The sequence below is a fragment of the Cajanus cajan genome, chromosome 7 (genome assembly GCF_000230855.2).
Source record: "Cajanus cajan strain Asha chromosome 7, NIPB_CcT2T_4, whole genome shotgun sequence".
Taxonomy (NCBI): Eukaryota; Viridiplantae; Streptophyta; class Magnoliopsida; order Fabales; family Fabaceae; genus Cajanus; species Cajanus cajan.
In genome coordinates this window covers 24,622,332-24,647,112 of record NC_138523.1, presented here as the reverse complement: position 1 = coordinate 24,647,112, position 24,781 = coordinate 24,622,332, and the positions used below count along the sequence as shown (strand labels likewise).

Below are 24,781 nucleotides of genomic sequence, written 5' to 3'. Positions count from 1 at the left end.
GGCAAGGAGCTCCTCTTCACCATTGACGTTTGTTCATCCCCTTGGTGGAAGGAGTCCATCATACATGGGGACAACATATTCTCTAAAATTGATCTTAAGAGTGGTTATCACTAAATTAGAATCAAAGAGGGTGATGAATGGAAAACCACTTTTAAAACCAAGTTTGGTTTGTATGAATGGTTAGTGATGCCTTTTGGACTCACCAATACCCCTAGCACCTTCATGCGTCTAATGAATCATATACTTAGGGATTGCATAGGAAAATTTGTAGTTGTTTATTTTGATGACATTCTAGTTTTTAGCAAATCCTTGGATGAGCATCTTGGACATCTAAGAGGAGTCTTAATAATCCTTAGGGACAACCACCTCTATTCCAACATGGAAAAATGCACCTTTTGTAAAGAGAATGTGAACTTTTTGGGCTTTATAGTTGGCAAAGAGGGAATGCAAGTTGACCCCGAGAAAATAAAAGCCATCCAAGATTGGCCCACCCCAAAAAAGTGTGGGAGATGTGAGGAGCTTCCATGGTTTGACAAGATTTTATAGAAGATTTGTGAAAGACTTCTTGACACTTGCATCCCCTCTTAATCAGCTTGTTAAGAAGGATGTTCCTTTTATTTGGGGTGAAGCCCAAGAAAAAGCTTTCAATGATCTTAAAGAAAAGCTCACCAATGCACCCATTCTAGCCCTCCCAAACTTTGCTCAAACCTTTGAGCTAGAATGTGATGCATCTAGTTTTGGCATAGGTGCCATGTTACTTCAAGGAGGCCACCCCATTGCTTACTTTAGTGAAAAACTTCATGCGGCCACCTTGAACTATCCCACCTATGACAAAGAGCTTTATGACCTTATTAGAGCCCTCCAAGTTTGGGAACATTACTTAGTGACTAGGGAATTCATCATACACACCTATCATGAGTCACTTAAGTACATTAGAGGGCAAGGGAAGTTAAACAAAAGACATGCCAAGTGGGTTGAATATCTTGAGCAATTCCCTTATATTATCAAATATAAGAAGAGAAAAAATAATGTGGTGGCAGATGCTTTATCTAGAAGGCACTCATTACTCTTTTCCTTAGGGTCTCAAATCCTTGGTTTTGATAATATAAAGGAGTTGTATGAGGATGATCAAGATTTACAATCCATCTTCACCAAATTCCTCCAAAAGCCTTTTGATGGGTTCTATCTTCTTGAGGGGTACCTTTTTAAAATGGGAAAACTTTGTATAGCCCAAGGATCCATTAGAAACTTTTTGGTTAAGGAAAGTCACGAGGGAGGTCTCATGGGCCATTTTGGGGTTGATAAAACCCTAAGCCTTTTGAAATCTAAATTTTATTGACCACACATGAGAGTGGACGTTCAAAGGCATTGCTCCAAGTGTATCACTTGCCTTCAAGAAAAATCAAGAGTAATGCCTCATGGACTCTACACCCCTCTTCCTATATCTAGCTCCCCTTGGGTTGACATTAGTATGGACTTTGTGCTTGGTCTCCCAAGGACCCAAAGTGGGTTTGATTCTATCTTTGTGGTTGTGGATCGTTTTAGCAAAATGGCTCATTTTATACCATGCCACAAAGTAGATGATGCTAGTTATATTGCGAAACTTTTATTCAAAGAGGTGGTTCGTTTGCATGGGTTACCCAAGATTATTTGTCTGATAGGGATGCTAAGTTCTTTAGTCACTTTTAGAAAATTCTTTGGGAAAAACTAGGAACAAAGCTTGTCTATTCCACTACTTGCCACCCACAAACCGATGGGCAAACCGAAGTAGTGAATAGGTCCTTATCCACATTGTTAAGGGTCATTTTAAAAGGGAACAAGAAAACTTGGGATGAATGTCTCCCCCACATAGAGTTTGCCTATAATTGAATAGTCCACAAGACTACTAACCTTTCTCCTTTTCAGGTTGTATATGGCTTTAATCCCTTTACCCCTCTTGACTTGATTCCACTCCCTAATACTACTTTCTTAGAAGGAGTATCTAGGGCTGAATTTATAAGAAAATACCATGAAAAAGTCAAGAGCCAAATTGCAAAACAAACCGAAAAAAATGCCAAGTACAACAACAAAGGGAGGAAAAAGGTAACCTTTGATATTGGGGATCGGGTTTAGCTTCACTTGAGGAAGGATAGATTCCTTACTCAAAGGATGTCCAAAATAAACCCTAGGGCGGATGGCCCTTTTCAAGTTCTCAAAAGGATTAATGATAATGCATACATTCTAGACCTTCCCTTTGATTATTGAGTTAATTCCTCTTTTAACGTTTGTGATCTTACACCTTTTGTAGGGACTAATGACATGGATGAGGATGACGATTTGAGGTCAAATCCTTCTGAAGAAGGAGGGGATGATGGAGGACCATCCTTGAAGCATCATATAGGGCCTATCACAAGGTCCATGACTAGGAAAGTAGAGGAAGATGAAGAACACACCACACGAAAGGCCATGATCATCATGTCTGTGGAATTTGAGCATTCTCCTTAATTTGTTACTTTTTTTTTCTTTCTATTTTTCCCTTGTATTTTGTGGTACATTAGATATTAGAATTTTATTTTTTATTTTTATTTAGCCTTTGTATTATGGGGCAAAATTAGTCTTAGGATTTATTTTAGGACTTAAGCCTTATTTTTAAGGTCAAAAGTCAATTTCTTTCTTTTTTTAGACCTAAAGGTACTTTAGTCTTTTAGGAGGGATGAGGGCCATTTCATTTGGGATGCATTTAGGGTTCATTTAAGTAGAGAAAAATGGTGACTTTTTAGGTGTTTAAATAAGTGAGAATGACTAGATGAAATAATGAAGAGAATTAATTAGGAAAGAGTACTAATGGAAGGAGGCATAGGGAAAAGGATGAGTATAATAATTATGACAAAGAAGAAGATGAGAAAAGATAGAGTGTTTCCATAATGGCTTAATCAGTTAGAAGGAGAAAGTAAGGAAGAATTATAAGTTAAAAAAAAAAGTGATGGACGGCCATCCATGAAGACCATAGGACCTTTGACAAGGTCTATGGTAAGAAGGCTAGAGAAAGCTACTAAAGAAGATAATGAGCCTAGAGTATGCATTCTTTTAGTTGCTTAGTCTCCTTTGTACATATTGTATAGGATATTTTTTGACCATGTATTTTGGGTCAAGTAGTGTAGGATTTTTTTTCCTTGTTTTTTTTTTTGAAAGGTGTAATTAGTAATTTAGGTAGACTAGACCATGGACTTCTTTGGGCATGGATGGTCCAAAAAAATTTCAAATCCACCAAGATTGGACGTCTAAACTTGGTGAGGAAGCCATCCAAGTTTGTTAAAATAAATCACACGACCTTGAAAGCTACATCTCAATAAACTAGTTTGAAATAATCATTAGTTTAGGTAGATGGAGTTAACTTAAGCTAACCTAGGTTATTTCTACACTAGGATTAGCTTAGCTTGCTCCATAAGTTTTTAGGAAGGTAACTAGAGTTAGTTAGCTTAAGTACAAGATAGCTAGCCATGGTTCCACTTGACCATAGTTAGTCTAGCTTACACTATAAACCAACCAAACTTTTATATGTAGGAATACATGTAATGGTCGAAAATAACTTTGGAGTCTATGTGAATTAGATTGAAACTTGTTTCATTTCTCTTATCCTCTCTTGAGTGTGATGATATTTGGAGTGACTTATCACTCATAAAGAGTGGCGTCAACATAGAGGGGTTCTACCTCTTCATATGTGTTGGAGGATGACTTCTAACGCCATTGAAAGCCATTGGAAAAGCTAGGAGGAGACCAAGGAGGAAAGATCTATTATTCAAGAAGACTTGGAGGAGAACTACATCAATATAGTCTTTCCAAAGGGTTTTCCATCAAAAAGGATGAAAAGGCTAATGTTAATGATAGTGACAATAAATAAAGGTAATTGAGAGTGACATTGTTGATGAGATGTATGTGGTAGGGATGGAAAAATTAGACCATATCAATTCCTTCAAGCTCGCCAAAAATGGTAAGGTCAGTTGGCTTGCCAAGTAAAAATAGGCTGAAAGCCTTGGCCTACTCCGCCTAAAGGTCAGTTGGTAAGCTGATGGGCCAAGTCGCCAATATTTTTTTAAAAGAATATAATAAAGAAAATAAAGTTTGTATAATTATTTAGTGTAACTTTTTTAACATATTTCTTTCTCAATATCTAAAAGACCAACTAAATTAGTATATTTAAATAATAAAATAAATCTCAAATTACTATAAATTTAGTTTCATTTGCAACACAGGAAATTTCAGATTTATGATATAATAACCACTAGGCTTAGCTTAGTAGTTGGGTGAGGAATGATTGAGATAGTTAAAATCATGTTAGTCCAAGTTCAATTTCATTACAATCATCTTTGTATTTTTTCCTATCTTTATCAAAATAAAAAATTTATGATATATAATAAAATAGATATATAATTATAATAATAATAGTTCTTTCAAAACATTTGTTATATAAAAAAACTCAAATTTTACATATAATAAAATAAATCAAATATACAACATATTTATTACATAATAAATCATATATTATTTATATAATAAATTTGATACGATTTATTTAAATTTAATATTAATTCTTTAAAAAAAATAAATTGATGGATAGGCCAATCCAATCTCAACCTATCGTTTACTCTAACAAGATTACAACTAAATGAGACATAACAAACAAAGTAACGGATTACGTACCTACCCTATTTGCGTGTGGGAACGTATTAGTAAATAGTATGTGGCGTACATAATGCACAGTCAACTTATATATCAACCAATAAAAATATATTGTGCGGCTGAGACTGAAAATTTTCAACCTTTCCTATTAGTTTACTTTATTACTGTGATAAAAAAAATGCAAAAACTCTTTAATTTGTTGGATTTTTCGATTTCAATATTTTCAAAGTAAAAGTACGAAATAATTTACTTGTGCTTATTCGAGCTGAGTCGGGTTCCACCAAACTGATTTATCCGGCCCGATTAAAATAATTTGTATCGAGTTTAGTTTTATTTCTTTTAAATTTTTGGTAAATGATATACACATTTTTAATTTTTAATAAGATTTAAATATATTTTTAGTTCTAACAAAATTAGTGAGTTTTGATTTTGATTATTGTAAAGAAATTTCTTTATTTTTTATTTTCCTAAATTTGTAAACATTAATTTTTGTCTTTATAAAATATTTTTTGTTTTTATAAAATGAGTAAATTTTTATTTTGGTTCATGTAAAATACTTTTTTTCTTGAATTTTTATCTTTCTAAAATCACTATTTTTAATAATTTTTACAATTTAAGATTTTAAGATATACAAAAATATTTATTTTAAAGATCTATAAATATTTTTTGAAGGGTCATCCATGATATCACTACTCCTAAAAAGATCACTTCCCTTTTTAATGAATAAACAAGTAGTTGAAAATAATTACATAATAAAAAAGATTAAATACAATAATTATAAATTTTACAAGGATGAAAAATTTTAAAAATAATTAATAAAGACCAAAATTAAAATTTGATCATTAGGTAATTAAGAACTGAAAGCATATTTAAGCATTTTAATAATAAATGTCTTTATTTTTGTTTTTATAAAATATTTCTTAAATATCCTTTCAATTTATTCTTTGTTTAGAATATATTTTTTCAAAAGCTATTTTTTCATTCACTCTCACTTCCTCTATTCCTTAATTTTGTCCATTACTTTAACCTTCTCTAACCACTTTTAATTGATTCTTCTTTTTAACTTTTTTCTCTCTAACAATCAAGACCCTCAGAACCCCTTTTTGTTATTGCTTAAATAATATTTTTTCATTATTAACTTCATCAACTCATTTTATTTTTATAATACTGCATAAATTAGATATAAGGTGGTAAAATATTTTGAAAACATTTTAAAAAAGTATGATCCATCAACTTGCTATCAAATTTGAAACACACTAACCCGGTCAATAATTGGTTGCTTTGAGTTGTGTCATAAGTTACGAAAAATTAAAGATTATTTCAATGATAAATACCAAAAGCAAAATGTATAAATGAAAACGAAAAGGCGATAAATTTGTATTGTTTTTTAATCAATGATTAGTTGATAGACACTTGATGACAGAATTTGGAGTGAGTCATCAATGAGCTATGGCTAGTGCAGATAAAGAAGATTCGTAAATAACCTAGATACAAAAAGGAAAAAGTTCAGCAAGATAATGGAATTAGTAAGATAATAATGAGGTTGATTACTGAAGTAGTACATAATTTAAATGATATAGTAGTTACTCATGAGTATGTGTTCAACGATATATTTTTGAAGTTATCATTATATATATATATATGTATATATATATACATAATTAATTAATATTTGAAATTTGTCAATAGGATCGATCGCGGGTAAGATTGAGTTATTTTCAACGTTCCTAGAATAATTAGTAATATTGGTCAATCCATACATGTAGGGTAAAAAGTGATTCCTCCTTCAACTAGCTAATACATATTTCACGTTGGAGATAGTTATAATAATTATAATAAAGATTAAAGGAGTTGGGGGGATATGTAACACGTACTTGTAAAATAAATATTTTTGGTGGAATATTTACTCCGCAAGATATTTCCACCTGCAATATATAGCAATGAAATCTCATTAGTCAGAAAATGCTTAATTCTCTAATGAAAAATTAACAAAATTAATACCCAAAGTTTTACAGGAAAGATAGATGAAATCAAGAAGAAAGAAATGGGTTATGGATAGCATATATATATATATATATAGGTACCAGTTGTGAGTGAAGAAGCATTAGGAAAACATCTAACAAACGCTGAATCCATGGAAATTGAACCTAGTAATTAACAACACAAAGTACTTCCTTTAGAAAATTAAACACACCCGCGCAACAGAGAAAACTAGAAGAGGTTTTATAGACTAGATTAGACTTAAAATAATATCATTGACCAACAAATTGAAACATTCAATCATATGTCATCCTTTTGGGGGGAAATAATTAATTGCAATATAATAATGTACACTCCATCGCAGTTGACATGGCCAACTTTGCTAGGCAAATAATAGAAACTAAAGTAGTAGCAAGGGATCCGGATCCTCCATCATACATATATGACCAATGAAATTCTACTAAAAATTAATATATTATTTTTATAGACGTGTATATCTTGCATTAAAAGTATATATCATGTAAAGTCAAACAAAAGAAGAATTGCACGCGTATATTATATTAAAAATGTAAACAATATAAAATTAAAGAAACATAAAAAATGCTACTGGAAAATATGACATTTTCAACGGGAGAAAAGTAAAAGACAGTGGAAATTTTATAATTTTTTTTATATACTTTTGTACATTGATTACTAACTAATTGACGTAAAAGATGTCCTACTAATAATACCATGAAAGAAACAAAACGCTGTAAAATATTATTGATGTGAAAAGTGATGTTTTACGGCGTAAACCAATGTAGAATGAATTTTTAAAATCTCCTCCTTCTCTTTTCTTAGTCGTGACCCTGGAAACTTGCTTTGTGACGCAATACCAGTTACTTCTTTGGATGAGATTACTGATACACTTTTTATGATCTTGTCACTTCACCAAAATTAGATTTTTCTAGCCATTATTTTGTTCTTTAGCGATTATATAAATGATTATTATTTTTTTTACTAAAAATTAATTAAATAATGACTGGTGTATTTAGGATCGCTAATATTATTAATAACATTAAATAGAATACAGGTAAAGACTCACTAAATTGTCAAGAAAACTTGGTCATTATTTTTTTACCAGCAATTAAATAATGGTTGGTGTATCTAGGGTCGCTAATATTATTAGCGGCATTTATATAGAATGCTGGTAAAAACCCACTAAATTATCAGGAAAACTTATTATTTTTTTCAATTATCTCCTTTCCATTCATTTAGTGACTTTTATCTTTTTATCTCTAGTCGATGTGAGACTTACTAGGTGAAAGTTGTTCTCTAATTGTTTTATAACACTATTAAACTTGATAATAGTAGGTGATTTGATACCAACTTAGAATAGTGAATTAGGAGTCTAATTCAACCCTACAAAACCAACAACTTATAAGGTGATAATCAGGGACGGAGCCAGGATTTCAATACTGGGGGGCCGAGAATAAATAATATATAATTTATAATAAATGAAAATTAAAGTATCAAAAGCATATTATCTGACAAAACTAGATAATAATTAACATAATTTAATAAAAATTATTTCTCATATTTACATTTGATAAATATATCGAACATATTGCAAGATCAAGTTATTCAAGTATGTACCTTTATTTCTTAAGTTGTGCCCGTCGTTGTTTCATGAAGTAAAAATCATCAATTATCATATCAGTTGTAAATCTTCGTGCAATCTCCTTCTCAATATAAACAATCATGTAGTCAGTAAGAAAACCATCTTCCATCTTGTTGCGCAAACTTGTTTTTATAATCTTCATAGCTGAAAAAGCACGTTCTGTAGTTGCTGTTGACACGGGCAGAGTAAGAACAAGTCGTATCAATCGATCAATTAAAGGATAAACATTTGATTTGCCAACCTCTACTAGTTTTTGACATAATTCACCAAGAGTTGACAAATTATGAAATTTGGGATCCTTTGGCACATCAAACTCATAATGTTGCAATTCATATTCCATATGAATCATTTCTTGGTCAGAAAAATCTGAAGAGTAAAATTTCTTAGCTAGACTACAAATATCACAAGCATTAAATGATTTGAATGCATCTTTAGGATCCAAAGCTACACTCAACATAAGAAGTTCAGTTGATTGCTCGCTGAATCTACTATTCAATTCTTTCAATTGATAATCTATCGCTGCAGTAAATATATCTACACGATAATGATGCTCAACTGTCACAGAATCCTTTTTAAGCCGAGTTCGAATTATGTCAGAGTAAGTAGCACTCATATCAGGAATTGGTACACCTCGTCTATTGCAAAAAGAGTTAACATTTTCTAAAAGAGAATCCCAACCAAAATCCCTTAACTTTTGAATTAGTGACTTTGTGCTAGAAACCAAACACATAGCATTCACAATGTCTTGATTCTTTTGCTGCAAAGCTTGACAAAGCTTGTCTGTGATTCCCATAATTTCTTTCATAACATGTAAAATGAAAACAAATTCAAAAGACATCAATACTCTGAAAGCATAAGTAGCATCACCTCGTTGAGAGCCAGTTCCATTAACCACCAAATCTTCAAGAACTGAAGTAGTTGCATTAAACATGCGTAGAAGGCTACATATTGAATTGAAATGAGAACTCCATCTAGTATCTCCAGGTCTTTGTAGTGTGCCAATTTGATTAGCTCCCCTCCCAGTTTCAATCTCATCATTTGCAACCAAACGTGCAATTTCAGTCTCATAAGCATCATGTAACTCATCATTGCGTTTGCAAGAAGAACACACAACATTAACAATCCTACTCAAGTTTTGAAAAAAAGCATGAACATCACTTGAATCTTTAGATGCAGCAACAAGAGCTAATTGTAACTGATGAGCCAAACAATGTACATAATATGCATAAGGACATTCTTGAAGAATAAGAGCTTGCAAACCATTCCACTCTCCACGCATATTACTAGCTCCATCATATCCTTGGCCTCTAATATTTTCAATGTTGAGATTATGATTAGACAATACTAAACAGATTTCTTGCTTAAGAGTGGATGATGTAGTATCTTTCACATGTACTAAATCCAAGAAGCGCTCTTTAACAAATCCATTCTTATCAACAAATCTAATAACAATAGCCATTTGTTCTCTCTTAGATTCATCTCGAGCTTCATCAATAATCAAACAAAATTTTGCATCACCAATCTCTTCTCGAATTTCATTTTGCACCCTTCTAGCAAAAACATTTAAAATTTCTTTTTGAATAGTAGGTGAAGTGTATTTTGCATTTTGAGGAGCATTCTCCAAGACAACTTGATCTACTTCGTTATTATAAGAAGCTAAGAGTTTAATCATTTCAAGAAAGTTACCTCGATTTGTTGACCACAAACTCTCATCACGTCCTCTAAAAGCACAAGCTTGAAATGTCAACCATTTAACCACATCGATGGATACTTTAAGACACAACCGATTGCTTAGAATTTGCTGTGAAGTTTGCTTGTTCAACACTTTATCAATGTGGCATGATTGATTCTTGAAATCTTCTAAACATCTAAGAGCAGCATTGTGAACAGAATTAATATTTTTCCCCATGTGAGATAAAAATGCACAATCTTTTCCATTATTCACTTTCTTCCAATTTCTAAATCCTGCCGAAGTGAATGGACTTGGTTTTTTAGAAAATAAAAAACATGGAAAACAATAGGCAGCATCTTTTTCCGGTGAATATTCTAACCAAGAAAACATTCTAAACCAATGAGCTTGAAATCGGCGAGGATGATCTTCAAGACCTGAAAGTGGATACAAATCCATTAAAAATTGATATGGTCCAAACTTCACATACGCCCTACGAATATCATCTTGTTGATTAATAGGATAGTTCCAAATTTGTAAACGTTTTCCAGGATCGCGAATCAAGGTACCACTCTCAATTGTTTCTTGTTCAGTCCTCAAAGCTTTGGGAGGAGGTGGCTGTTGCTCATCAACTTCAGCAACATCATCAACATTTGTATCTAAATTTGAAATTGGTGTATTAGACAGTGTTTCTTCATCATCTCTCTCTTTTCTTTTGAAAAATGATTCAATAGTTGTCTTCCTCATCTTCATTGAACCTAAAAGAATTTAAAACTATAAAAATCATACGAAATAGGCAACAACACTAACACAGTAACACTCTTAACAAATTCTAATTAAATTGAGGGGGAAAGGGTTTTCAGCATAATAGCAAAGGGGAAAATATTAAAACAATTAAAAGAAAACATTCATTAAAATATTAGTAACAAAAAAGAAGTGTTAATTTACCTTTTGAAGAACTAAAATAAAAAGAGAGATTGAAGACGCAAGGAGCCAAGGAGAGATTGAAGAACCAATGATGCGGTGCAGGTGTTGTTATGAAATAAGAATCAATGACGAATTGATGATTATTGATTGACGTGGTGCAAGCTGTGAATTGTGATGCTAACTAGTCAATAGTCACTACCCAATCTTATTCCTATTGCCAGTGTTACTTGAGAATTGAGAAGGCAAGAATTGGAATGATCAAATGAGGCGCTACATTTTTTTAAAAAAAAAAAAATTCCAAAGTGATACCACATAGCAGGCCGTACCAGAAGTCCAAAAGTTGAATAAAAAAATAAATTTGGGTTATTCATTTAATTATACATATGAGTTTATATTAAAAATAGGGGGTGCCAATGTGCCATATAGTAATATATATGTATATAAAAAAAAATTAAAATTGTTGGGGGGGCCGTGGCACCCGTAGGTCCCCCCTTGGCTCCGTCCTTGGTGATAATTATCACTCATTTATATACTCTTTAATTATCTTATCTTTAATCGATGTGCGACATAAATTTTTCTCAATAAATAATTGTTGCTAATAATAAACATTGATGTAATGTAAATACATTTTTAGTGGCTATTATATATTAGCCATTAATATTTTTATTATATAATTAAATAACAACAATTAATTTATTATCATTAAATAATTATCGTTAATAATAAATTAATTTTGTTGTAGTGTTTATCTTTTCTTACATGGATGTCACTATAATCTCGTTTCATACAATCAAAAATCATACTTAGATAACTTAGCGTAAAGCTGTCTTAGATATATATTTTTTTTTCACCCTCAACTCCAACATGATGATATCACACCCTAAGGTCAATCTTACTAAACACACAATCATCCATTAATTGTTCCATAAGGTCATCTATCCTCAATTAACATACATGCATATCAAATCATATTAGAATACCTATTTTAAACATTCATATATACCATACCCAAGCATGTATGAATCAATCACCATTTACTCCATATAGCATGTACATGAACCAACTTTACCACATAGCATCATACAACCTTAAACAACCTCTCAATCCATATGACAACGCCTCAGAACATCATAACCAAATCAGTTTTTATACTTGCATTACCTAACAACTCAAAACATCACGACACCGTACATATCCCTTCAACAACTGTCAAAGAAAAATGATACATAGAGATTTATACTCATCCAAATGATCTCAAACCTATCTCAATAGAAAGCTAAGAGAATAAGCTACAACTCTTATGAAGACATGAAATTCTAAATTGATCATCTTCTTAGCTAAAAATTCAAAAACCACAACAGATATATTCAATGCTTATAGTTAGACCTCTGATCACCAAAGAAACTATAACTATAGTCCTAGACCTCCGTTTTACCTAATTCTAGTTCCATTGGAAAGATAACGTCTAAGGCTACAACTTTTGTGAAGACCACAAAATCTAAATCTGTCAATAACAAAAATACCCTACACCAGACAACAGTAATAGTGTACTAACATCCCACAAAATACCTCAACCCTTCCAAACTCACTCCTTTCCACCTTAAACTCATATTCAAACTTAAACTCAAGCAACTCATATATTCAACACAAAAGACTCAGAAAATAAAACTCACATGCTACCTAAACCATAAAAGGTTAACATGCAAACACCCACACTCAAGGAAATTACCAACATTTCAATCTCTCCTCAAGAATACCAAAACTCCAATTCTCAACATACAAACTCCTTGGATTCAATCGCTACAACTATAGATTTCAGAAAATCTAGCAACCATAAACTCTTAATACACTTGACGAGTCAATGTCTCACTCACATCCAAGGTTCAAATAGTTTCTAGTTCATTAGGACGATGCTTCCTCCACTACTACTTGCACATATGATCACAACACAAGCGATACCACCCAACCACTACTTCTTACATAAGCAAGAAATATCAAAATAAATAAGAAATCATAATAATGAAGAAAAGTAATAGAAATAGCATCAACTAAGCTATATCATGTCTATCAGCCAAATTATGAGAAAATGATACACATAATTAAATAAACAACAAACATTATTAATCATCACACTAGCATATCAATAAGTTCCACAATTAATTCATTCCATCATTCATCTACCAAACAAGCATAGTAGACTCATAACTCACGGTCGATTGGATAGACCTGCTCTGATACCACTAAATATGACACCCTTACTACCCCAACACATATCTTGTAATAATGTAAATAAAACTAACGAATAAATTTTTCAACGTTGGTAAAAAGGATTAACATAAAATCTTCATACCTATTCTTCAATATCCAAAATAATTGAAAATAAAACTTGGAAGAGTTTACAAATTGTTTTCAAAATAATAAGTACAACTCCAAATCCATATAAAAATCCATGTCCTAGAAATCCTCTTCCCCGATGTCACAATATCAGAGCATACCCACAATTCAACTATTGGCATTCTAGATGTTACCCATAGCCAGATCTTCCTCACCTAAAACATCAAAAAATTGTACGGTGAGAAAAGAAAACATCTATATGTAAATCATACAAGGAAAATCCATAACATAATCTCATCATAACTCGTTACTTGATGAAGTATTTACAAGCATTTCTATATATCCTAATTCTATCAATCATGCATCATCTTCACATCACAATTCACAATCACACAAATCCATCACAAATCTTGCAATTAACACTATGCCAAGGTCACGCCACCCCTGTAGCATCTCTTGCCCAAGGTCGTGTGATGAGTAATTACTTTCCCTTATTTTCTTACCTTTCTGTACTTATTTTAATCTTTGATTTGTGCTTAATTGTTGATATTCTGCACTATTTTCTATTTGGGCGTTAATTGGACCGGTAATTCATATTTTAACTAATTTGAATTTTCTGAATCTAATTATTCCAAATTTTATTTTCAGGGAAATTTAATAATTATTTGGGCTTGGAATTAATTTTTGGACTTCAAAAGGAGCTGCCACGTCATCTACCATGTCACTGCTGCACCATTTTCCACCTCAGCATTTAATTTCATTTTATATTCTATTTTTATTGTATTTTTGGGTCAAACCTGACTTGGGGGCCCATGTTGACTCTTCTAGGTTTTTTTTTAGGGTCCTAGGGAAACCACCAACCTTTAGACTTGATGTGACCACGTTGGGCTGCCTTCTCTTTGTTTTGTTTTACATTTTTCTCTCTGGTAGCTGGGTTTTACGTTTTGCTCTCTTTAGCTGCCATTTTCGTTTTACTCTCCTCTTCTCTTATATGCATTTTACGTTTTGCATCTGAACTGAACCCTTGCATTGAAGAATATACATTTTTCGTTTACATTTTTCTCTCCTATCCTTGCATTTTCGTTTCTGTATCTTCTTTTATTTTAATGGAAGGCTAAAACCCCTGGGTTGGCTTCTTGTTATGGATTGTAATCTCTGTTTGAGGTTGGGTATGTTTGTACATCTCTGTTCTTCTTTGTTCTTCTTCATTTAATCTTTGTATCAATGTGTCCATGCTTAATGGGCTGTGCCGAATGCCACAGTTGCTTAATCTGTGAAGAGGTTGATGTTGTATACGTTTGCTTAATTCGTGTAGGGAAATCTTGGGTTAATCTTCGCTTAGTTGGTTAACTTGGATGGAACAAGGATTAAGTAGTTAATAGAGTAATCTCATTGTGAACCAAGGATAAGAAAGTTACAATCCGAACAAGGAGCCAATCTATTTTACTTGCTATGTTATCTGTTTTTTATTGTTTTATAAACAAAAAAGAAATCTGAACCAAATCCCCCCCTTCGTGTTTAAGCCTTTGATAGAGAAAAAATGGTCATTGGGAGACGACCTGATGGAAGAGCATGGGCTAAAGGCCCAACCACTAGAGCTATGGCCAGGAGATTACTTGAAGACTTGACTACTTCAGAGCTTAGTGGGTCCAATGGGCTTGGTGGGCCTAGGGTGCTTCTCACTTGGACCTTGATTGATTAAACACCATGTTTCATTGCATTTTATTAGTATAGGAAATTAATTTGCTTTTGGTCTTGTATTTTGACCATAGATTAGGGTTTATGTTCTTGGGCTTATAGTTGGGCTTCTTAGGCTTTGGGCTTTTGATACCAAATATTAGGCTCATTCTTCTTCTTGTAATTTTTTCTATTCATTGTATTTCTTAGGCCAATGTATTTCGGTCAATAGATTAGGTTTATATGAAGTATACATTAATAGGTGCATTAGGATTCATTCATATGACATTTAGAAGTACTTTGAATTGAATTTGAGTCACATGGAATGCATGGAGAGGTTCCGGCCATGTGAGCTTCAAATTCAACTCAAATCACTTCCAAATGACATTAGGGTGAGGTACCTATCCGGTTATGTCACTTGGTTAAGCCTAAGTTTGAATTTCAAATTCAAATTTGAAATTCAAACTTGGCGCCAACTAAGCTACACGGATTGGCGCCAAGCTAGACCTAATTTTCACCTATAAATGTATTCTTTCCCACCATGTAAAAACACTTTTGAATATATGAGATTTCTGAATTGATTTCAGCCATCTTCAAGAGTCACCAAATTTCTAAGAGAGAGCAATAGAGAGTGCCGTCAAAACCTTAGGATTCCCTAGTTCCTATCCTTTGAAGTGAGCAATCTCTTGATTGCTTGAGCTTGGATGCTTCTCTCAAGGCTTAGGCCTAGTTCATACGTGCATTCCTCATCCTTCAAGTGTTCTTTCATTTGGATTTCAAGTCTCCTTTGAAGAAGATCCGGCCTAGGCAACTCCAAGGAGAAGCACATCCTTCACTTCTCCTAGTGTTGCCATCATTTTTGGTATCAAGAGCAAGGTTCTTCAAGGAGATAAGTTCTCTTGTGTTTTGTCCGATTGTTTTGTTGTTTGTGTACTCTTGTATGTCTTCTTTGAGTTTCTATTCGGATCTAATTGTTTTGAAGTAAATTTGTTCCATAGATCCATTGTTTGATTGTTCTTGATTTCTTCCACAATCAACATGTTTAGGACTTATTTGCTTGTGCTTATTTTTGATTTTATTTGAGTCTTTCCATTCCTTGTATGTGTCCGTGATTGGACCTCATGCATTTGCATTAGATTTTGGTTTTTAATCCTTGTTTTGTCTTAGAGTTTGTGATTAGTCCTTATATGTTACAAAATTCCTTGAATAGCATGTTAACCTAATTTTTATTTTGAGTGCATTGTCTATATTGTTTGGTCTCGGTTTGTGTAATCTTTTGCCTACCTATATGTGCTTTTTATTTTGCCTTATTGAGTTCATAATTTGCTGTTAGTTCTAGCAAATTTCTTTAGAGTTAGGTTTCCTTTGTGTACTTAAGTTTTCAAATCACTTTCTATTGAAAATTCTTGAAAAACATTTGTGTTGCTTAAATTTTTCAAGTGCTTAATCCTACTTCTAGTGCACTATCTTTTTGGATTCAAATTTTAAAAGCATAGAGGCTGAAAAACAGAGGAAAATACAGAGCCTATTGTTTCAAATAGTTAAAAAAAAAAGAGAGAAAAGTGAACAAAGAATCCATTACAAAAACCTAAAAACCAGTGCACTAGTTTCATCATTTTTCACTTGAATTTTGATCAATTTGTAGTCACGGTTTCTATAGCTTGGAATCATAAAAAAATTTGAAACAAAAGGCAAATACCTTCTCTGGAATCTCAATTTGAATATAGAAAAAGAAAGAAAAAAGAAATATAGAAAGCATTTTAAAGTGAAAAAGCCGAGAGGTGTTCATTGATAAAAATTCACTTGATTCCTTGTTATTATTTTGACTACTATTTGTTCTTGTAGACCCCTAAAATTGTCCGGGTCGGAAATAAAGCTTGAAGACTCTTGAGGACTGAAGGAAAGTCAGCCAGAAGGACTCATGGAAGGCCCTAGGAGGATTCTCTGTAGGTCTAGAGGTCTTGTAATAGCTCAAAATAAGGAAGTGGAGGGAATGAAGCCCAATACGGCCTCCCAAAAGTTCAGTACGGCCGTATTGAACATTTTGAACTACAATACGGCCGCACTGAACTCAATACGGCCGTATTGAAGTTTCTGAACTTCCTACGGCCGCACTGAACTCAATACGGCCGTATTGAGGTTTCTTGAACTTCAATACGGCCGTACTGAATTCAATACGGCCGTATTGTAGTTCAAAACTTCAATACGGGCCGTATTGACTCCAGGGCCCGTATTGCGCCTGTTCCCTATAAATAAGACGTCATTTGGACGTCATTCTACACTTTTACACTGAGTTTTAACCCTCTTCTTGAGTATTCTGGGTTTTTTTGAGCAGTGCTCTGCCTAGAAATCACTCGGAGAGTTGATCCGACAAAGTTCTCGAGTTCTGAGCTTTTTGCTTGAGTCTCGAACTGAGTCGAAGGGAAATCCTCCGGATTTCCATAGTTAAAATTTTCTAGGAGGGAGCGAGCGGGCTTGTAGAGCGAGGGAACGCCAAAAAGCTTCCCAGTTTTACTTGAATATAAAAGCACGCTTCAAAGGTTTCTTCTTAAGACCTTCCTTTTACTGTTTTCTGTGTGTATATTTAACTGTCATCATGTAGATAGTTAAGTTATAATTGTTTAGAATAAATAGGGGTAATTTAGTAATTTCGCACTATTATTTTTAGAAATAATCTGTCATAGGGAACCCGAAAGGGGCGCTGTGGGGTGCTAACACCTTCCCCACGCGTAACCGACTCCCTTACCCGACTCTGGTTGTCATGGCCGAAGTCGATTTTTGAATCGATTGCCTTAAACTTCTTTTTCCAATGTTTTGAGTAAAACATTGGTGGCGACTCCATGAACCCTTCCTTTTTATGAAAACCGCTAATCCATGGAGGGTCCCGCTTGGGATTAACATGGATTGGTGAGCCTTTTAATAAAATTGCTCGTTTGACAAGGTCTCAGTTTGAGAATAAGTCATTCTAGCAATCCATATTTCAAAACATTAAAACGAGTCATGACCATCGTCGCGATTGCCAAGGCCCGTTTCGGGCCGGTGGCGACAGATGGCGACTCCACTGGGGAAGCCTCGAGAGTCAGTCCCATTTAGTGACAGATTATTTTTAACAAATAATAGTTAAAATTACTTTATTACCCCTTGTTTGTATGATAACATGCTTTATTTATATGGCTTTAATAAACTGTTGTATGTTTAGTTTCTGCAATTGTTTGAAATATAAATTGCACACAACAGTTCCCTCTATACCCGGGGGCATGAGTGGTAAGCCATAGGGAGTGGATGTTAGTACGACCGGTTGTCGAATGGGTCTATAGGTGCCCGTAGACCGTTGTCGGAAAGCATCACTCAAGGTGATAACCATGAACTCGAGTCCGACAGTGCGTTGGAGCTTTCCATCGGCTTACGACGAGAGGAATTGGGTCCCTATAATGGGGGCACCTTGGGGGCCTCAGACCGGTGAGAACAGTTAGAACCACCTTGAATATGCACTTTTCTGCAGGATACCCCTACCTCGTGATTCGCTCGTGACTGTTCGTGGATGAGTGAATTGTTTGTGCATTGTTTATGTGAAATTGTTTGAGCATACATTGCATTTCTTTAAACATACAACATTCCTATTCCTTTTTAAATAAGAATAAATAGAAATAAGAATCTTCCATTACATGGTGTTAACATCTACCTTCATCACATTCATATAGGTAGTTTCCCTTTTCACCCTAAAAATACAAAAAATATATATTCAAAAAAAGAAAAATGATATTTACCCAAAACCAAGCAATATCATGCATCATCTTAGGGACATCCCGAAAACATGATAATGCTTAGTTCAATAAACACAATGCATGCATATTCAACATCATCATCTCATATCATGCATATAGATCATGGAGGGATCTAGGAGTCATTCATTTCATACATCTCTCCTAGTAATCCATTAATAACATTAATAAAAAGAAAAAATTAATCGATGCGTATGTTCAAAGAATGGATCGCACGCCGTTCGTTATCAAGTGTAAGCCAACAACCGCGCCAAGCGAACACACGTCAACTCCGTTGTTGGTAATCAAGGCAAACAAAGGGGAAGGTCCAACACCATTAAGGATCACCGCTCCAAGGCCTTTCCCTTACGAATCAAATAAGGCTGTGCCGTGGATATACGACATCCACTCTTCTGCCAACAGCAATATCTCCAACATCGCTGGACTTGGGGGCATGACTAGGAGTGGCAGGATCTACACTCCCGAAGATCTTCAGGATAAAGCTCCCAAGAATAAAGGAAAAGAAGAAAAGAAAACCGAGGAAAAAGAATCCGAGGAGGAGACAGACGAGCTGTTAAAGTTTATCCAACAGAGCGAGTACTCCATCGTGGATCAACTTCATAGGACGCCAGCAAAGATTACACTGTTGTCGTTGATCCTAAGCTCCGAACCGCATCGGCAAGCTCTGTTGAAAGTCTTGAACGAGGCATATGTGTCGCATACTATCTCCCAAGACAAATTTGAGGGGATTGTTAGTCACATTACGGCTAATGATCACCTCTCTTTCACCGATGAAGAGATCCCCGCTGAGGGACCGAACCACAACAAGCCCTTGCACATCTCTGTAAAGTGCAAGGAGTATCACATCGCTAAAGTCTTGGTAGATAATGGATCTTCCTTGAACGTGATGCCAAAAAGAACGCTCGATCAAGTGGCAATCAAGGGAGTCCAAATGCGCCCGAGCAACATGATCGTTCGAGCTTTCGACGGATCTAAAAGAGAAGTAGTGGGAGAAATCAATCTTCCAATCCAAATTGGACCCACTATCTTCAACGTCGAATTTCAAGTGATGGACATTACTCCGGCATACAGCTGTCTCCTTGGCCGACCTTGGATTCATGATGCGAAAGCTGTACCCTCTACGCTCCACCAGAAAGTCAAGTTCATAGTGGGTGACAAACTGGTGACTGTACAAGCTGAAGATGACATACTCATCAGCAAGCCATCCAACATACCTTATGTGGATGCAGCAGAGGAAGCTTTAGAAACCGCCTTCCAAGCATTGGAGATCGCCAATGTTGAGACATTTCCCCGAGAAATGAAGAAGGTAGCCCATATGCTCACCAAGAATGGATACTTGCCGGGACAAGGACTTGGCAAGGACTCCCAAGGAATTCCGGAGCTACCCATCATCAAGGATAATCCGGGGAAACAAGGGTTAGGATACAACCCTGTTAAAGATCAAAGAACGAAGAGGAATCAAGATCCTTCTCGACGTTCTTTAAGCCAGATCTTTAGGAAGGCCGGTTCACAAGCATCGAGGCCGGTCGTCGTCATCAAGTGCTCTCCTCCTTCCGATAGGGATGTGTAAACCTGATGACTATTAGAGATTACTCCTCGGGGACAGCCCGACCCCCGAGCCTCGATAGGGCACATGTTTCCACTATGATTATAATAAAATCATTCTTCATTATTTCTTATTGCTTCTTTTCTTGCTTACAATAAAATTCTAGACCGCATTATTTAACCCTGTTTGAATAAACATAAATGAGGTTAAAATCGTCTTAATAAAAATAAACCCGCATCTTTTTTCATGTGGAAGTGTGTGACAACTTGGAGCACCTTTCCTTGGCCTCAATAAGTGTCGTCATGGATAAAAAGAAATCCATTCAGGACCAAAAATCCTAAAAAACAAAAAGCTCGGCAGGAAACCCAAAAAGGGGACTGCGCAAAAATAAGAGCAAAAGACCCGCTAGGAATCCCACAAAAGGGTGACCTAGGCAAAAATTAGGGTTACAAAATAATGAACAAAAACAAAAGCCCGCTAAAACTCCACAAATGGGCGTTTTAGGCAAAAGTTAGGGCAATCGAAAAACAGAATAAATCCATGATGGTACCACCAACTGAATTCAACAAAGGGGCTCAAGAAAAGCTATCCAAGTTATCAAATCACAAACGTTAATAACCAAGACGTGCTTAACTTCATAAGTGTTTAATCAAACAAGCCTAAACACTTAAGCCTACCATTGGCCAAGCCATTCTTACAAAATCCATTTTTCAAAAAATAAATAATCCCCTCTAAAACACAAACTTTCGAAAAAATATCCTTTCCTTCTTTTCTCTCTTGTCCCAAACGATTTTTGAATAATCTAGTGGAAACATGGAGATATAGTAGTCAATAGGAGGGTTGACACATCTTCTAAAGGAAAGGAAAATCATTTGGTTGATGACACCAAAATCAAATACGCATCATTCATCGGTTACGGAAATCAGCAGAGCACAACCCATCTAGAGGAATGGCAAGATCCAAACAAAAAGTGCACCGATTAATTCTTTTGAAAGAAATGAATCAAATAGAATTAGGTGCATCATATTTGCATACATGCATACAGATGATAGGTGTACTGGAAGATCACTTATTCTCTGTTTATCTTAAAAAAAAAAAAAAAAAAAATACGCCCGTATTGGTTTCAATACGCCCGTATTGAGACTACCGTTGAAGCAACTCTTCAGATTCAACACGGGCGTATTAAAACCAATACGCCCGTATTAGCCTCCAATACGGCCGTATTGCATTCAATACAGCCGGTATTGGTTACCAATTTTGCCCACTAACGGATACGTCAATACGGCCGTATTGAATCAATATGGGCCGTATTGGCGAAATTTTGTCTATAAATAGGTTTTTCCCTTCTTATTTTTGCATTCCAATCTTCATTCCTCTGCATACCTTGCTTGTGAGTGAAACCCAGAAATCTTCTCCAAATACAAAATGGCTGAATCATCCAGAAAGAGGCAAAGAGCCCCAGCTCGACTCGTAATGACAGATCGACATCAGGAACGGCTACAGCTCATAGAGTCATTCACCTTCGAGCCGTCGAGGGCACTCGACTTTGACATTCTCTGTACAGTGGGCTTGGAGGATGAAGTCCGAGGCTACTTCGACAGTATAGGATGGGGATTCCTCCTTGATCCCCCTTCTCAGCTGTACTTGACGGCGACGAAGGAGTTTCTGGCCACTGTCGGCGTTATTGAGTCGACAAACAGTTTTGGGGAGGCTGTCTGCTCAGTTGACTTCTGGATGAACCAGGGGTACCGCTCACTGACGTTGGACGAGTTCAACGTCCAAGCAGGATTTTTCAGCAGGACTGATCAGCTGGCATATCGAGATGCTATATGCGAGTGGCCTGATCAGTGGACCCTGGTCGGCATGTGGAGAGCGATCACAGGCCACGAGGACTATCATGCCGGGGTGAAGGGCACCCGGCTCCCGACCGCTCTTCGGATCTGTCACAAGATCCTCACCAGCACCATCCATGGCAGGTGGAAGAGCCCCGAGTCGGTGACATGGCCGGATTTATTAGCATTATACTGCATGGCCACCAGTCGGAGGGCCAACCCCGGATACTTCTTCCTCGAGCACGTCAAGAACTTGGGGGCACGAGAGGGAGGATCTAGGCAGGGATACATCCTGGTTGCCCCACTCCTCTCACGGCTTGCGGAGACTTGGGGATGCCCAGACGGCGCAGAGCCAGGGCCATTGGCACCGAAGCCAATTAATGCCTCCACCTTGATCAGTATGAAGATCATAGCGAGGTCAGGAAGGGGGTATGTACGAGCGGATGGCCCCGATGCCTTCGCCGAGCTCTTCAATGACGTTGATCTTCAGGGCGACGGCAGCCCACAGCCAGAGGCCGGCACCTCACAGTCGGATAAGGCCTACTTTGATGCCCGCTTTGACGCTTTACAGCAAAGCATCGATACTCGATTCGATGCTTTTCAGCACAGTATCGGCGCATGGCAGCAGAGCACCGATACTCGACTGGACACTTTGGTGCAGGGGTTCGACAACCTCTCGGTCTGGATGCACCGCCAGTTCCCCGCTCCTCCACAGGACCCGCCGGCAGAAGAATGAAGACCGGCTTTCTTTTTCCTATTTTTATGTATTTGTTTGAATGGGCTGCGTCCCATCATTTCCCTTGTACAAAATTTCATGTTTATTTAATGAATGAAATTTTTCACTCTTTGAGTCTAAATCTTTTAGCACTTTTATTTCTGTACAACAAAAGCCAAAATCAACAAAAAAGGCAAAATACAGAAAAAGCCAAAATCAATAAAAAGGCAAAATACGGAAAAAGCCCAAAAATCGATAAAAGGCAAACATAGAAAATCCACAAAATTGTACAGAATAATTGAGCCTGGAGAGGCTTGCTGAAATAATACTCTCTCAGAAATAACTGAGCCTGGAGAGGCTTGCCGAAATAATACTCCTTCAGAATAACTGAGCCTGGAGAGGCTTGCCGAAATAATACTCTCTCAGAATGACTGAGCCTGGAGAGGCTTGCCGAAACAATACTCTCTCAGAATAATTGAGCCTGGAGAGGCTTGCTGAAATAATACTCCCCAACTATACAGAATAAATGAGCCTGGAGAGGCTCGCATAAATAATACTCCCCAGAGAAACCTCAGCTTAAGCTCATGGAACAAATCCCCAGCGAGAGCTATCAAAGCAAGATCGTCAAAATCCCCAATGGAAGCGCGATCATCCAAAGCAAAATATTCAGTCAAAGGACTTGAAACTTCCTCAGTGGAAGATAGCTCTCTGACTCAAGCGCTGAGTGAGGCTAAGCCTGCAGAGGCTTCCTAAATAATACTCTGGGATACATAAGATCCCCAAATCCCCAGTCGCCTACTCAAGAGGCACCCCTACAAAAGGAGCAAAATAAAAAATATATCAATAAATATTCCCCAAGCGGAATTTGGGCGTACAGCCAACCACTAAACATCAAGATGATTTGCCTAACAGAAGAGGTCAATCAAAAATCAACATCCAGAATCCCCAGCAGATAACAGCCTACACAGAGGCAGCAAAAATCAGAAAATCCAAAAGAGATACCCGAATAAGGATAACCGGGATACTCCACCAACGTCAAAGGACGTCAGCCAATCATAAGGCATCGCTCACCTCAGGAAGAGCATCTTTGTGTCTGCATCCCCACGGAATCAGAATTTCCCAGTGGGCACCAACTACGCAATGGAAAGTTGGGACACAAGAACCTATGAGTAACTGCACATCCCCTAGACGGATCCCTGCGTTATCCAGCCCTCAGTGGCACAAAAATAAAAAACAATCGTCGAAACAGCATCGTGGACTGTGGAGACAAAATCATCACAAATCCCTGGGGAGGGCAAACCGCAGACCCTGGAGAGGGCAAACTCACGCTACCAAAGTGACTAGAAGCACGGAGGTACGCAACCCTGGGGAGGGCAAACCGCAGACCCTGGAGAGGGCAAACTCACGCTACCAAAGTGATCAGAAGCACGGAGGTACGCAACCCTGGGGAGGGCAAACCGCAGACCCTGGAGAGGGCAAACTCACGCTACCAAAGTGATCAGAAGCACGGAGGTACGCAACCCTGGGGAGGGCAAACCGCAGACCCTGGGGAGGGCAAACCGCAGACCCTGGAGAGGGCAAACTCACGCTACCAAAGTGATCAGAAGCACGGAGGTACGCAACCCTGGGGAGGGCAAACCGCAGACCCTGGGGAGGGCAAACCGCAGACCCTGGAGAGGGCAAACTCACGCTACCAAAGTGATCAGAAGCACGGAGGTACGCAACCCTGGGGAGGGCAAACCGCAGACCCTGGGGAGGGCAAACCGCAGACCCTGGAGAGGGCAAACTCACGCTACCAAAGTGATCAGAAGCACGGAGGTACGCAACCCTGGGGAGGGCAAACCGCAGACCCTGGAGAGGGCAAACTCACGCTACCAAAGTGACTAGAAGCACGGAGGTACGCAACCCTGGGGAGGGCAAACCGCAGACCCTGGAGAGGGCAAACTCACGCTACCAAAGTGATCAGAAGCACGGAGGTACGCAGACCCTGGAGAGGGCAA

At 36.7% G+C, this 24,781-nt stretch overlaps 2 protein-coding genes across 3 annotated transcripts in view; both read right to left on the bottom strand.

Moving 5' to 3' along the window:
- The window catches only part of LOC109802283 (glycinol 4-dimethylallyltransferase-like), a 50,848-nt gene extending 43,322 nt beyond the window's left edge, over positions 1-7,526 (bottom strand). The window contains exons 1-2 of one of the 2 annotated variants that reach the window (XM_083059456.1): positions 6,744-7,526; positions 6,534-6,584 (exon numbers count right to left, since the gene is read on the bottom strand). In XM_083059456.1, the coding sequence (XP_082915582.1) occupies positions 6,534-6,584; positions 6,744-6,795 (103 nt within the window). In that variant the 5' untranslated portion in view covers positions 6,796-7,526. The remainder of the gene's footprint in view (positions 1-6,533; positions 6,585-6,743) is intronic. The other variant, XM_083059455.1, reaches the window with a different exon arrangement.
- A 549-nt stretch (positions 7,527-8,075) lies between these two features.
- Positions 8,076-11,137, bottom strand: LOC109788806 (uncharacterized). The gene is made up of 2 exons (XM_020347633.3): positions 10,917-11,137; positions 8,076-10,726 (listed from the first exon to the last, which is right to left on the bottom strand). The coding sequence occupies exon 2, from the start codon at positions 10,719-10,721 to the stop codon at positions 8,277-8,279; it is 2,445 nt and encodes an 814-aa protein (XP_020203222.2). The 5' UTR covers positions 10,722-10,726; positions 10,917-11,137; the 3' UTR covers positions 8,076-8,276.
- Between the last annotated feature and the right edge of the window lie 13,644 nt (positions 11,138-24,781).